The sequence below is a fragment of the Squalius cephalus genome (assembly GCF_949319135.1).
Source record: "Squalius cephalus genome assembly, chromosome: 18".
In the NCBI taxonomy this organism is placed as follows: domain Eukaryota; kingdom Metazoa; phylum Chordata; class Actinopteri; order Cypriniformes; family Leuciscidae; genus Squalius; species Squalius cephalus.
Genome location: NC_137139.1, coordinates 25,231,294 through 25,247,084, shown reverse-complemented (window position 1 = coordinate 25,247,084; position 15,791 = coordinate 25,231,294). Strand labels below are relative to the sequence as shown.

Below are 15,791 nucleotides of genomic sequence, written 5' to 3'. Positions count from 1 at the left end.
AATAAATCCAGAAGAAACGTCTCCAAGACGCTTTAAGAAACCGACCAGCAAAGATACCTGAAAAACTGTGCAAGTGTTTTTCAACACAAGACAAAAGCTGTTTTTTATTTATTTATTTTTTTAAACATTATTCCTGTTGGAAAAATATATAATATGAAAACGTACATTTTAAATATAAACACATTTTAACTAAAATAATATTATTAAAAAATAGCCTATCTAAGTGCTGTCATATCTATTTGCTAACAAGTAAAGTATTTAATGTCTTATTATTTCAGTTATTAATGCCAGTCTGACTCAAGACTTGCTTTATTGTATGTCTTTCTGACGAGTTTTGCTCCTTTTAATAATACCACCGACGCCTGAAGCCTGTCTAGTCTGTCAGTGTAATTTTTTTTAATTTATTTTTATTTTTATTTTATTTTTTATACTATTTTTTTTTTTTTTTATTGCAGTTGAACAATCAAATAACAAATAATAATACAATTGAACATTCATAACAATGAAATGACAGTGGATGACAAAAACATAAAAAAGGAAGACAATAGATACATTTTAAGTAGTCCTACAAAGAAAAAAGACGTATTTAGTCTGTCAGTGTAATATCAGCCGAAATCAACAAGTGGTGACGGAGTGACAGGGGCGCGCACGTTGCCATGGAGAGGCGTCACTATGACACCAGTCCAGTAGCAGAAGGCGAGGCGTGGATTCAGAGATTTCACCAACTCCTTCAGTAAAGCACATATTCCTCTTCAAAAGCCACAATCTCCGCCATAATCGACCTCAGATGACGCTTGATTAAATGATAGACGACCAAACATCCGCATTCGCTCTTTCTATACCGTATCGTTTAAGGTTTTGCTAATCGTTTGGTGTCGTCTCTCCAGTTGAGAGTGTTGTGTGTTGTCCTAGTTGCACGATATAATCCAGCTAGCTCGTCAAGTGGCTGGCTAGCGAGTTTGCGAGCCGTTAATCGAGCCATGTTATGAAGAAACTGACTGAAGAACAAGAAACTGGTAAGTACTTTTAAGATAATTTCACGCGCGTTCTTGCAGTGTAACGTTACGTTCAGGGTTTGCTATTCCTTTTGTCACTCGGAAAAAAACATTAACAACCAGTTAGTAAATAAGAAACACCAGCAGCTTCTTCCTTGATACAATGATACACGTATTAAGATGCAGTCAGACATTGTTTTGTTTTAAATAAAGACTTGTTGACCGACTTCCTATTGTTTATGGACACCTGTAAGTTGGATAACCTTACTTATTTCCCGAGGTCTGAATTCATAAAGCTCTTTTGTTATGATATTTGGCAACAGTGCCTATAATGTCTTCAATATTGTAAGCTAATCTCAATTGAATGCTATATATTTCTGAATTATAGCCTATATATGTTTATATAATCACTTTATGTTCTTTTTTACTCAAGTTTGAGTCAATTTTATAAGAATGTCAACCAAACTGATTGACATTTGTTGTTGTGATGGTTACTAAGGCCATTCAAAGTCAAACTGGCCTGTCATGTGCAGGTGGTTTCAGTGCTTGATGCCAGTTCATCACATATCAAAACACTGTGTAATGGGCTCCTCCTTGGTCAATTAAAAAGGGTTTTAACATTAGACTGACTCAATGTATGAATGAGTTGGTTTTTTTAATGTTCAATTAGATCAACTTAATTTTTTTTGGCAAAAACTAAGATTTTTTTTTGACACGTCTTAATGGATGCCATAGAAACATTTTACCAAAATAGAGGGAGGTGAAAGGTGAGGCAGTAATCGAACGTGTTTAGCATGCCATTAAGGAGTGAATGATATTATTGGCCCGCTTACAAAGGGCATACTCAATCTCCATGGTGACCGAGACCGGAGAGGATATCAGGATTGTGCAGGTTCAGGGACAGAAAAAGGAGGACTTGTCAGTAGCCTTACAAAAGGGTCATAAATCTTGCTTATTTTATGACGATACACCACAGATCTGCTGTAGCTCATTTTTGTCTTGTAACCAGCTCTATTGACTCTTTGTTCTTAGTGACACTTGGTGATTTCTTATTTGTGCTCAATTTGAGACCATCATATTCATCACAACACAATTTACGCCATGATGTGGTAAGAAAGTGTCTGGCAAACACATATCTAAAACCACATATCTAAGTGCCTTGGTGTTTGAGATTTGATCGATCATGCCTAAAGTAATGTACCAAATTTGAGTGTCTTGAATGTTAGTGTCTTGGCTCGCCTGGCCAATTAATATTAATATTAAAGAATTAATAACACGTTACTGTCGTGAATGAGCAACAAATGTGACGTTGTCTTAATTCAATCGTGATGAAGCCTCTCAGACAGCTTGAGTGTTTAGCATCTGGATTTATGTCACGATTCGCTCAAGACTCACACACAAACTCCACAACCTGATTTGCAAACATACCGTGCCTTTTTTGATTTGTGTGTTTGAAAGGATGTGTGCTGCTTATTAATTGTGAGTGAAGCGCATATTCAGTTCAGTCTCAGTCTGATGTTGTCTCGATCATTGTGAACTGTATTGCAGGGGAAGACATGGACTTGCATGCAGAAAATCAGGAATCAGAGCACAGCCGATTGTCTCACCGAAGTGATGCGAAGATCTCGGAATCTCCTCAACATTCTGGGAAACAGGAGAAATACTGGAAAGACATTGGGAGCTCGGCTGGGAAACATGCGCGAACCAGAACACAAGTGCCGACTGGAGACCCAGACCGCGATCGGTATTCGGATGGAGATCACAGCAGTGCCTCTTTCTACTCAGATGATTATGAAAACATCTCGCACTCGGATCGGTCGCTCTCGCCAGACTCTCCATCTCCACACAGAAAAGGGAGATCTAAGAGAGTGTCCAGCAGCCCCTTACATCGAACAGGTATACACACACACATAATAGGCAAACACATCCAGTGGAGTCCAAAAGTCTGAAATCCCATTGAAAATCTAGGAAGAAGAATTTATTTTTTATAAAAACAAAGTATATAATAGTTTAGTTATAATATAATAATAAAATATAAATAAAATGTACTTGAAGCACAAGATTCTCATTGAATTGATCCCATATCATGTTTGGATAATGATTACTGGCAAGGTTTTGTACTTGTGGAGTTCATTTAACTCAAGTGCTGTTTATGGAAAACCTTGTTTACCTCTCCTTTGCACTCACTTTATTAAAAGCCAGCAACATAATGGAACAAATTCATCAGCAATCCAGAAGATCATCCGCATTAAATTAGTCTGAGGTGTCCTCTCATCCACTAGTTACATGTGTAACATAATTAACATGATGATCAAGGCCATCAGCATCTAAATCTTGATAGCGCATGGCAAATTTATTTATTTATTTTTATTTTTTTATTTTTTTTTGTTAATTTTCTTGAGACACTCTGATTGCTGTGAATCATCCCGATCTGAGTGATGGGCAGCAGTGTGAAAAAATATATAACAAAAATATATAAAAATTACAAAACAATATATATATATATATATACATGTATATATATATATATATATATATATATATATATATACTGTATTACAGTAATGAAAATCATAGAGAAGTATAATCACAAAAATATGTCTAGTAAAAAATCCAAATGTGCTTCATTGTCATAAAAATAATGTCATGTTGCAAAATATCCTATATGGTCCTATAAGAGGTTTCAGTTTCTTTATGCTATATGTAATTTTTTTTATTTTGATGGAATATAAGCTAGATATTAGGTTAGGGTTAGGGTAACAGACTAAAGCATCTTTTAGGAAATAACTGTTGTGTCCTGCAGTACCAATAATGACCAGCAGATTGCATAAGAGATATTTAGCATCAAGCATCATTTGAATAGAAAATTACTTTGTTTTACCACAATCATTGTCAATGACAATATATTAATAGGAATGTTGGGTTGTACACTACCATTCAAAAGTATGTGAGCATTAAGTTTACTTTTATTCAGCAAGATTTCATTAAAATGAAGTAATAATAAAGACTTAAATAATAAAGTAATAGACTTTTATGCTGTTCTTTTGAACTTTTTATTCATCATAGAGTCATCAAAGAAAAATGTATCATGCTTTCCACAAAAATATTAAGTAGCACAAACCGTTTTCAACATTGTTACTTTTTGCACCAAATCAGCAGAGTACAATGATTTCTGAAGGTCAAAAATACAGTAAAACATATTGAATTTTTTAATATATATTTTTAATATGTGCATGTATGTATCTATTCAGATATATGGTAATAACTGCACATATTTGTGTGTTGGTTTTTTTAGGCCTTATTTACTTATGTGTACTTATATTTATTATTCTTTTCAGGTGTGCATAAAGGTGTGTCACGCCGTCTCCCATCCCATCATCCTCAGCAGCAATCAGGAGGCATCCGATCACAAAGTTTGAGTAAAGACGCTCCATCCAAAGAAGTGGACCCCGTCACCAAGCGCATGCTTTCTGCACGTCTGCTAAAGATCAACGAGTTGAAGAACGCATTATCTGAGCTGAGGCTGCATGCAGACAAGCTGCAGCGCGAGAACCGTTTACTGCGACAGCTACAGCTGCGGCAAGAGAAAGCTCTGCATCGCTACGATGACACCGAGAGCGAGATCTCGCAGCTGCTGTCTCGTCACAACAATGAGACTCACGTCCTCCGCGAGAGGCTGCGACGCAGTCAGGAGAGCCAGCGCACAGCTGAACGCAGCCTCAGGGAAACGGACGTCCAGCTCCAGCGCTGTCGCGGCCAGCTTCAGAAACTGCAGCAACTTGCAGATGACCAGAATCTTGGAGAGAGGGAGGAACTGTCACGAAAACTGATGTACGCTCAAGGCAAATTACAAGAAAGTGAACGCAGAGTAAAGGTAAAAAAAAGAGAAAGCAACACTACTGGGCTCAACAATAAGGATGGCTTGCTATTCTGGGGCAAACTGTCACTTGTTGGGCTAGCGCTATATCTTACATGTTTTGATCATGTAAATGCATTTGTATGCCTTGCAAACTTAAACATTTGGTTGTGAATTCTTCTTGTCAACTTTTTGTCAACTCAGCTAGCTCAAATGATCTACTGACTAACATTTATTATTGTTTATTATTTATGAATTTTCTTGTATAATTATAATAAATATATTTCTTTTTTTTACATTCATATAATGCTAACTGATTTTTACAAATTCTCTTTGTAAAGAAAACTTTGACATAAATTGATGAGAAAATGTGTTTTTATATTTCTGTAATAAATAATAATAAATAATATGTATTTTTTATATTATATAATTTTTATAGTTGTATAATATTTAAATAAATAAAATAAAATATTTTCAAATGTATAATTAAAAAATTTAAATATAAAATTGGCAATTTTTATGAATTTAAATTTATAAATTTTAAATATTAATTATGACAATGATGAAGATTGAATATTGCCCTGGTTTCTAATTTCCTAAAAATAAATTCCTTTTAAGAGTTATGACTGCAATGACTTCATCCTGTAAGGATCACGCTGTTAGTATGTGTTTATGTCTAAGTTTGTGTGTGTAATGTATCATCAGGAATTGGAGAAGAACATGGAGCTGAGTAGTGGGAGCTTTCAAAGGCAGCTAGCTAATGAGAGGAGGAGAACTCACGATGCACAACAGGAAGTCAAAGCCCTACAGGAGGAAGTAGAGAAACTTTGCACTAAACTAAAGGTACCAAAATACTGAACACCCACAAGCTGAATCCAGTGTTAGATGTTTATTAATTTAATCGCAAACCCATCACACCATGTTCATTTTTTGCATCTTATTTCAGGAGAAAGAAAAGGAGCTGGATACTCGTAACATCTACGCTAACAGGATACTTAAAACTTCTTCCAGAAAAGAAGTAGAGAATGATAGCAAACGGAAAGGTAGATCAGCGTTTATTGATAGGCTCATCTAAGTCTAATTACACAACTGTACTATTCACCTTCCTCCCAGGAAACTTACACATTCAGTCCATAACTACTACTAGCAGACAAGTAATGACTCCATAACAAACATATTCCTATGGCGATTACTGTATATTCCCGTGTGTTTCAGCTTTGTTTTACAGTGGTCCTATGGATTATATATGAGAGTGTTTGAAGAGGACTGAAGGGCCTTGAATGGAATAGTATTATATATAATGAATTTATGTGTTTGTGCCAGTAATCTATGTATTTTGTAACATGTTTGTGTTTGTGTTGAAGGCTCCAATACAACCAGCACTAAAGCAGTACAGACAGAGGACAGAACGTCCTCATTGGACTTCCCATCGCCACCTCCAGCTCTTACCAACGGAATCCCACCTGACAACCAGGCCGATGACTACATCTCCCTGAAGGCACGTACAGCCTGCCTGATAAAGAACTTATAAGTGACATGTCTTTTTGTATTTTGTTTTGTTGAAACCAGTTTATTTATTAGACATAAGAGACCTCTAGTTAATAAAATTGCATTTAACCGCACAGAGTTTCAGTTTAATGTATGGCATTAATTAGCCCAGTGTTCACTATAGCTTTGTTTCAAAATCTAGTGAGCTGCCTTGTTGCCTATTGCCTATATAGGTAGCATCAAAATCGTCATTGAACTGATTTGTAACGCTCTACTTAGGAAGCAACTCACAAATGTAGCACCCTATTCAGATTTTGACTAAAGGGATAGTTCACCCAAAAAGGAAAATTCTGTCATTTACTCACCCTCAAGTTGTTCCAAACCTGTATGAATTGCTTGCTTCTGCTGAACACAAAATAAAATATTTTAAAGAATTTGGGTAACCAAACAGTTGATGGACCCCATAGACTTGCACATTATGGAAAAAAAAAAATACAGTGGAAGTCATCCATCCATCCATCTTCCTCCGCTCATCCGGGGCCGGGTTGCGGGGGCAGCAGTCTAAGCAGAGATGCCCAGACTTCCCTCTCCCTAGACACTTCCTCCAGCTCTTCCGGGGGGACACCGAGGCGTTCCCAGGCCAGCCGGGAGACATAGTCTCTCCAGCGTGTCCTAGGTCTTCCCCGGGGTCTCCTCCCAGTGGGACGCGCCCGGAACACCTTCCCGGGAAGGCGTCCAGGAGGTATCCGGAACAGATGCCCGAGCCACCTCAGCTGACCCCTCTCGATGTGGAGGAGCAGCGGCTCTACTCTGAGCTCCTCCCGAGTGACCGAGCTTCTCACCCTTTCTCTAAGGGATCGCCCAGCCACCCTGCGGAGAAAGCTCATTTCGGCCGCCTGTATCCAGGATCTTGTCCTTTCGGTCATGACCCAAAGCTCATGACCATAAGTGAGAGTAGGAACATAGATTGACCGGTAAATCGAGAGCTTCGCCTTCCGGCTCAGCTCTTTCTTCACCACGACAGACCGGTACATTGACCGCATTACTGCAGAAGCTGCACCGATCCGTCTGTCAATCTCCCGTTCCATCCTTCCCTCACTCGTGAACAAAACCCCAAGATACTTAAACTCCTCCACTTGAGGCAGGAACTCTCCACCAACCTGAAGTGAGCAAGCCACCCTTTTCCGACTGAGGACCATGGCCTCGGATTTGGAGGTGCTGATTCTCATCCCAGCCGCTGCAAACTGTCCCAGTGCATGCTAGGTCCTGGTCTGATGGGGCCAGCACGACAACATCATCCGCAAAGAGCAGAGACGAAATCGTGCTGTCACCAAACCTGACACCCTCCAGCCCCTGGCTGCGCCTAGAAATTCTGTCCATAAAAATTATGAACAGAACCGGCGACAAAGGGCAGCCCTGCCGGAGTCCAACATGCACAACAACAATGCGGGAACAAGTCTGACTTCCTGCCGGCAATGCAAACCAAGCTCCTGCTTCGGTCATACAGGGACCGGACAGCCCTTAGTAAAGGACCCTGGACCCCATACTCCCAGAGCACCCTCCACAGGCCGCCGCGAGGGACACAGTCGACTGCCTTTTCCAAATCCACAAAGCACATGTGGACTGGTTGGGCAAACTCCCATGAACCCTCCAGCACCCTGTAGAGGGTATAGAGCTGGTCCAGTGTTCCACGGCCTGGACGAAAACCACACTGTTCCTCCTGAATCCGAGGTTCTACTATCGGCCGTATTCTCCTCTCCAGTACCCTGGCATAGACTTTCCCAGGGAGGCTGAGAAGTGTGATCCCCCTGTAGTTGGAACAGTGGAAGTCAATGTCAACAAAATCAACAGTTTAGTTACGACATTCTACGACATACAAAATATCTTCTTTTGTGTTCAACAGAAGAAAGAAATTCGTACAGGTTTGGAACAACTTGAGTAAATGATGACAGAATTTAAATTTTTGGGTGAACTATCCCTTTAATATGTTGCTAAACTAATAGTGTGATACTCTAATAAGCATGAAAATACATCATACACAGATGTTGGGTAAAATAACATTACTAAATATTAAATAAATATAATTTAAATAATAATTCAATATGTTTAAATGTAATGTTTATTATTGACATGTCTGTCTGTCTGCAATCTTGGATTTTTTGACTGAAATAACTTTTTGGAACAGCTTTGTCATTTTAAGATCATCTGATGCCTTAAAATGCCGCCTCTGTAGGCAGCTCATTAGATTTTAGTACATAAATGCTGCATATTGAGCTAGAAACCTCAACACATTATAGACCTTATGCGGCAGAGAAACAAGAATCTTTAGAATATTGTCTTTGAACTTCCGTTTTTGCGGTCGCTCTGTATATTTTTATGGCATTGTTGTCCAGGAGTAATTAGCTTTTTAAGTGGATTAACTTAAATGTCCCATATTGTACACCTTTCTGAAGTTTTATTTTAGGTTTTGATGTCCTTATATAATATATGAATATATATTTGCGGTATGAGTACCAAAAAACAAGCCTGTCTACTTAATATTCATGAGTCTCTCTTCTGATTGGCCTGTTGTTTTCTGAGTGACCCACCATTGGTGGGGGTGGGACTGAAGGCGGTGACTGAGTAGTTCTGACATCACATTTATACGGAAGTCACAACGGCTCATGAAAAGGCACAGCTACTTTATGCAGGCTGTGTGCATTTGTCTGTGGATCGACTGTTTTGAAACTTATATGGTAGTTTCATAGCCCCTAGACCTCTGTTATCATGAAAAAAGCCAGGAAATTTCAGTTTTGATAAAAAATGGGACCTTTAATATTACCTGACTACGTCAGACTTCGTACTTCCACTCAATTTCAGTTCGCTTCTGTACTCAGTCTGAGATAGCGACCTATCTTCCCGTTTTCCTCCGGCCTCAAAACAGCCGGCCAATCAACGAACAGAGGGCGGGCTGAGAGCTGTGACGTAGATGCTGATTGTACCTTGGATGCGTAGATTTACTTCACATAATCTGCAAAAGTCGTTCACAGCCATGTTCACTCCGGTATTTCGCTTGATGGTTTTGTTTTCGCATCATACATGTGTTTACAGTGGAAGTTAGATGCGGCTGAGCCTGCGCATAACACATGTCATAACCAAACGTTATGTGATTGGCTTACGGGTAACCAATGATTTTAAACTTCAGACAAGCGCCCCCCCGCGAGAAAGAAAACGCTTTTCAATTATGCCCTTCCAGACTCTGTCTACGAAGCAAAGCGAAGTAGCAGAGTTTGGTATTACCAGGCTACCTTTAATAAGTTATCATGAGGATTGTAATATTTAAACCAGATGTCTTAACAAATGTCAGTAGACCAGGAAGATTTTAAAATGAGCCATGCATTCATAAATACGCAAGATCGCTGTGAAAATACAAACCGGAAGACAAAAGATAACGAGCGCAGCATTGAAAAGGGGCGTGGCTACATAAGGTCTATTTAGGCCACATTTACACATAGCCGGGTATTTAGAGAAACAAATATTTCCCCCCTCTGTTTTCAATAATAACATTGTGCACACAACATCGTTTTCAAAAAAGTTGTCATTTACATCAACCCACATAAATACGCTGTCGAGCGCCATCATAACTATGCCAAACCTATGGGCGGCAGTGTAGGGAGAAGGATAAAGCCATGCAAGCCAATCAGAATCCTCAGAATCGACAACAACGAATAACACGAGTGACTTCCTAGGGCGCTCACTTGACGTTAAGCATTTTCTGGCGCATAATGTGACGTTTGAGAACCTAAAACCTCGTTTCTCCCAGTTGACACGGCAACACATATCCGGCGTTATCAGAAATCTCCACTTTGGCCGTAGTTTTTAGAAATAATCGTTTTCTGTGATAAAAACGGGGTTTTCGTGTAAATGAGAGGCCAAACCGCAGGAAAATATCTGCATCTTCCCTTCGTGTAAACAGGGCCAAAATGTCTCTAAAATTTGATTGCTCATGAGGAAAATCTATCATGTTTCTGTTTCATCTTCTTTCATGTGATACTCTTCGCAGTTATTATTCTTTTGTTGACGTTTGATTTAGTTTGTGCTTACTATACACCTTTCTTATCTCTCTTTCTCATTCTGTTTTATCAGTCTTTTTGTTAGCTTACATACCTGTGAATTTCCTTGTTAATTAATCTTTGAAGTAATTTTTAATGATTGACTTTCAGAATCAAAAGCCTGCTGTGAACCACAGAGTAAAAAAGGTTGGCCTTTTATAAGTCTGTCCTTCTGTATACCAGCATGCTGCACACAATAGAATAGTAGTTCATATGCTGGCTCCCAAAGCAAATCTTCATTCTTTAATTGAGCATTGCATTGCTGCATGAAGTGCTGACCTCTTAACCTCTGCCAAATAGTCTAAATCAACAGAAGAACACTAGTAACATGGCTGATTAGTTTTAGAGCTTGAGTGTCCATGATTCTTAGATCATTCTGAATTAAGAATGCCAAGAATATTAAGAATATCCCAGCTCTGAGAGAATATTTATGATTTTATCTATGGTAGAGATGTTTTATACACGTTTGAAGATCTAGTTAATCCAAAAATGAAAATTCTGTCATCATTTACTCACACTTGTGTAATTTAAAATGCATTTTTTTTCTTTTGTGGAACTTCTCCCTTACATTAAATTCAATTGTGATCAGGAGCGGTCAAGCTCTAAAAATGACAAAAAATAACACCATAAAGAATCATAAAAGTAGAAAAAGTTCTCTGCAATAGCTGCTGTTGATGTATATTCAAATATTTTGTCAGGTTTGACGTTAGAGATGCCATATGTTATTGGTTCTTGTGTGTCTTTTAACTGATTGAGAAATTCCAACTGAATGTCACGTTTAAACATCATGAGGGTGAGAAAATGCTGGCAATTTTCATTTTGTGCAGACTAACCCTTTTAACACATACATAACATTTCAGTGAGCAAGCCTTACAGAAATGATGAGCTTTGTTTTTTACTCTCTTCTGGTCCTTTGTTTGTTTGTCATCCTCCCCCCCCCCCCCCCCCCCCCCCTACGATACATCAGCAGGATCAACAAGAAAAAGAGCAGAGACTGAGTGAAGCAGAGGAATGGAAGATCCAACAGTTTTGGAAAGAAAGGGAGAATGAAAGAGGCATGGAATCTGTGATGGAACAGACGAGGGAGAAGGAGAGAGGAAAAGACACACTGCATGACAGAGAAAGAGAAACGGAGATGCTGAAAGTCAAGGAGAGGCAAAGACTAGATCAACAGCCCAGCTCAAATGAGAAGAACTTAAAGGGAAACAGAGGTAATTATTGTGGAAACCATGATACATTTTTCAGGATTCTTTGATTAATAGAAAGGTCAAAAGAACAGCATTTATTTAAAATAGAATTTTTATAACAATGTGAAAGTCTGTAGTCACTTTTAAACTATTTAATGGTTTCAGGTTGTGTAATTCTTGAAATGCATGTTTGCAACTTTAGCGATTAATCCTTCAGTTTCTTATAAAATAGGCCTGGACAGAGAGGAAGAAGATTGGAGGAATGGCCTGTCTATTTCTCCAAAGGAGGAAGAGAGCAGGAAGCAGCGTGAACTGGGAGAGTTACAACATAAAGTGAGAAATCTGGAGACCCAGGCCAATCAAGAAGAGTGTGCGGAAGAGGAACGCCAGCGCAAAGAGCAACTATTGCTTAAGATGCATCAGATCGACATGCAGACTCAGGGTCAAGACTCAGACTTCTTCTCTGATGACACGGGAAGTGTCCGCTCTCCTCTAAGGTTGTCCGAGAAACGTAACCACAATGGTATTTTTAAATTCACAGAGTCAGAGGAGAACACAAACACATTTGGGAGTGGGAGAAGAGGAGGTGGTCACAGAGCACAAGGACCTAGTGCGGATCTTGATCTTTCTTTTGGCAGCTATGCCCCTTCTTTTGGTAAATCTGCCTCCCGTACAGGTTTGGGCACACGAAACTCAAATCAGTCACCTCGAGAAGCGGATGAAGGGCTGGATCTGAGTGGCCTGGTCAAAGAGAGGAAGTCCAACCTCATGCAGCAGCTTTTTGGGGCCACAGCCACTCCACCTCCTTCAGATCCATCCAGCAAGATGGAGATTCTAAACCCCCCTCTAACAACCCAGTTCCCATCAGGACCAGTGAATGGACGGAGGAGGGACTCAGACACACCAAATGGACTAAACATCAGTTCTCTCCCCAACAATAGAAGCACTCTACAAGTCTCTGAGAGCCGACCCATGGTCAGGGCCATTACATCATTTGATGATGACATAGAGGAAGTCACACTCTAGGGCACTTTTATACTCAATAGAAGGAATCAGTTTCTTGAAAGCAGAAGGAGAGAATCCAAGACACCTCTGATATTTGGTTTTGTACTCCCTTATGAAGTAATCTCTGAGTAAACAATGGTTAGTTTGCCAACATGCCTCTTTTTCAACACTTCCGGCAAAATCATTGAGGAAGACTTTCTCAATTACACTATTTTCATAGTTAGGTATACAAAGGGACCTAAATTAACACTCGCTATGCACCAAATGTGGGGGGAAAAAACCTTGCCTTTTGGCCTGTAACTCTTTTTAGGAACCACAGCGTAATAGATGGTTAAAGTCAAACTGTTAGAATGATAATCTGACCCTTGCTGATGTAATCAGTGTGAGTGATTCAAATCAAGAACACACGACCTGTCTTGGAGGGAAAACATCCGCTGTGACTTGCACATTTTCTAAACGACTTATACCTTAAATGAATGTTTATCAAAAGGTTTTTAGCCATTTTTTTCACCACTTATGTAGAATATATCTAATTTTAAGCCACCAAAACAAAAATATGATCAGCAAGGTCACAATGTGTGACTGGAAAAAAAAAATCAGGTATTTTGTTTAATAAAAACAATTCATTAAACAGTTTCATATCGGAAAAGTAATATTTATGGACAATAAATCCTCACAATGCACCATTGTTACATATGGGAGACCAGGTCATGTTGGACTCTACCTCTGTGTGAATTGCTGAGAAACTCCCTTGCATACCACATGAAAAGTAGCTATGGTTAATGCTGTATTCAGATTTTCTTACTAAACAAGAGCGTGATAAGTAGAGATAGAGGGTGGGGTGCATTAGCCGATAGTCTTCAGTTTACTGTATGTGTTTGTTTGAAAGGAAAAGGCTCTGCACTTTCAGTACTGATATGACTGAGACAGAGCTTTGTCCTCAGAGAGCCACGCTGTGGCTTGGCAGACTCAGGTCTGGGCTGTGTCTTCTCTGAACCAGTCCTCCCACACAGCACTTTTTAGCCTCTCCCCCTTCACCTCACTTTAGATAAATGTTCATGCCTATTATGCGACAAAGGAGAGTGTCTGGTTTATAAGATATAGTCAAGTTTATAGTTTAAACGATGAGCCAAATAATCAAATGATCTCTTTACAGGGCACTCAAAAAATATGGAGAATTAAAAATATCTGAATTTCATTGCATTAGATAACAAAATATCTAGCCAATCTTACTAACTGGTCCCAATGTGAACAATTCAAACTTTTAAAACTTCTTTTTCTAAAATGTATTCTTGAAAATTGTACTTGTGCTACCAGATAAATGTAATTTGGTTTGATATTTTGTTATTTTACACAGTGATACCATTTCGTTACTAGAAAACTCTGACTTTAAATTTAACTAGAATTTGCCGCTAATACAGTGTTCTTTATTTGCCTGCTTAGTTACACATAATGAGATGTATTATTTTTTTATATATGAATAAGTAGGTAATGTATACTTGGCCATTTTGGATGTTTCATAAAGCCTAGGCTCATCAATGTAAAACCACTCATGGGTCATTATCTGTGAGATTTTGTCAGGTGGTTGTTTAAAAAATAATAATAATGTGTGTAATTAGCAGATATGTTTGACTAGCTCTATAAAAATTGTAGTGATTTGGTTTTTATTTATAAAGCATTTCAGGGTTCATTTCAATCTCAACTGTTAAATCTGTTGTGAAATACTAAAAACAATGTGCTTGATATTGTTTCTCCTTTTGACTTTTTAATGAGGGATGTCACACAATTTATAAGTGGACAGATATGAAACATAAACGCAAATCAAATATTTACCTACAAATTGTATTATATTTAAAAAGATATTTTCATTTCAGGGCCACATTTATTTATTTATTTTTTAAAGAACTAAATCTGGCACCCATCTGAACACATCAATCAGGTTGAAAAGTATCTAGTACTCACTTTCCATTTTTAAAAATGTTATGTTTTTTTTGTTTGAATGAGATCTATGATTGACATTTTACTCTTTTCCAAAGCACTGCAACATCTTACTGTAGCACTAAAATTCGTCATTGCGAAAAATTCTATTATTTTATAATATTACAATGGCTTGAGGTGGATTTTGTGGCTTTATTTTATTTTATTTGTCTCTGTAATCAGACTTTTGTATTGTATGGCTGAATTTGAAAGTGATATTCAATGATTATTCAAATACAGTTTTTATGGTTTAAGTGTCTTTGTTACATCTTTTCACAAGCTTTTGAAAGAGCAATGTCAAAAACATCATACACACTGGAATATGCAAGACCATTTGTCAGCACATGGCATTGTGTACGGAGTGATCTCCAGAATCAGATCCATGCGTGGCCTAGAAATGTATGCTTGACACATGCACAACCTCTATCATTAACAGGAAATCTCTGATTGTCTTCTCTTGAGTGCTGCATGCTTCCAGAGATACATGTGTGTTGTGAAGCATGGTAGAATGTTAACTATTGTGAACTTACCATAGAATGTCATCCATTGTAAGGTCATGGCAGAGATGTGGCCATTGTGAGGTCATTGTGGAGGGATGCTATTGTGCTTGTGGGGCGAATGGTTCTATGCATTTAACCTTGAAATCACATGACGGTCACATGTGAATCGGTTATATCAATAATTAATCTGTTATAGGTTTATAGCATGCATCTGATGAAACCGGTCAAGAAAATAGGAAAATGTCTAGGTCACATTTCATCCATAATTAAACCTTTTAATAATTTTAGTATCATAAAGGTGGTTTTTGATTTTGGGGTGAAATGTGACCTGGTCTGTGACCTTTCTGTGAGATTTGTTTGTGCCTCATAATGCACTTTAGATTGTAATGTTACAGATTCGCGTTTCTTATCCATTCATGCTTATTTAACTGGTGTGATACTACAGTAGAGGATAATAAATAAAAATAAATGAAGTAAGTAAATGTTATTCTGTTATTCGCTACGTTTTTTAGTTATTTAGTATGGACACCATTTTTCTTTTTCAGTGTACGCATACATTTTATTTAGAGGCCTCGCATACGTTTCCCATAAAGCCGAGCGTGTGGTGTCAAGCGTGGATTGGTTTGTCGTCACTTTATCCCCCCTCACGCAGACCTTTAAAGCCATCCAATACAAAGCGCTCTAATTTGCAT

The 15,791-nt window shown here is 38.3% G+C and overlaps 1 protein-coding gene across 3 annotated transcripts; it reads left to right on the top strand.

The window, feature by feature from the left end:
- Positions 1–650: 650 nt before the first annotated feature.
- On the top strand, positions 651–14,851 carry lca5 (lebercilin LCA5). 3 transcript variants are annotated; one of them, XM_079848658.1, is made up of 9 exons: positions 651–1,016; positions 2,544–2,891; positions 4,334–4,869; positions 5,557–5,694; positions 5,798–5,894; positions 6,216–6,349; positions 10,542–10,577; positions 11,401–11,641; positions 11,850–14,851. In XM_079848658.1, the coding sequence occupies exons 1-9, from the start codon at positions 986–988 to the stop codon at positions 12,641–12,643; spliced, it is 2,355 nt and encodes a 784-aa protein (XP_079704784.1). In that variant the 5' UTR covers positions 651–985; the 3' UTR covers positions 12,644–14,851. The 3 variants fall into 3 exon arrangements, with proteins under 3 accessions (XP_079704784.1, XP_079704783.1, XP_079704785.1); XM_079848657.1 differs by having other exon boundaries at positions 11,398–11,641; XM_079848659.1 differs by lacking the exon at positions 10,542–10,577.
- Positions 14,852–15,791: the final 940 nt, after the last annotated feature.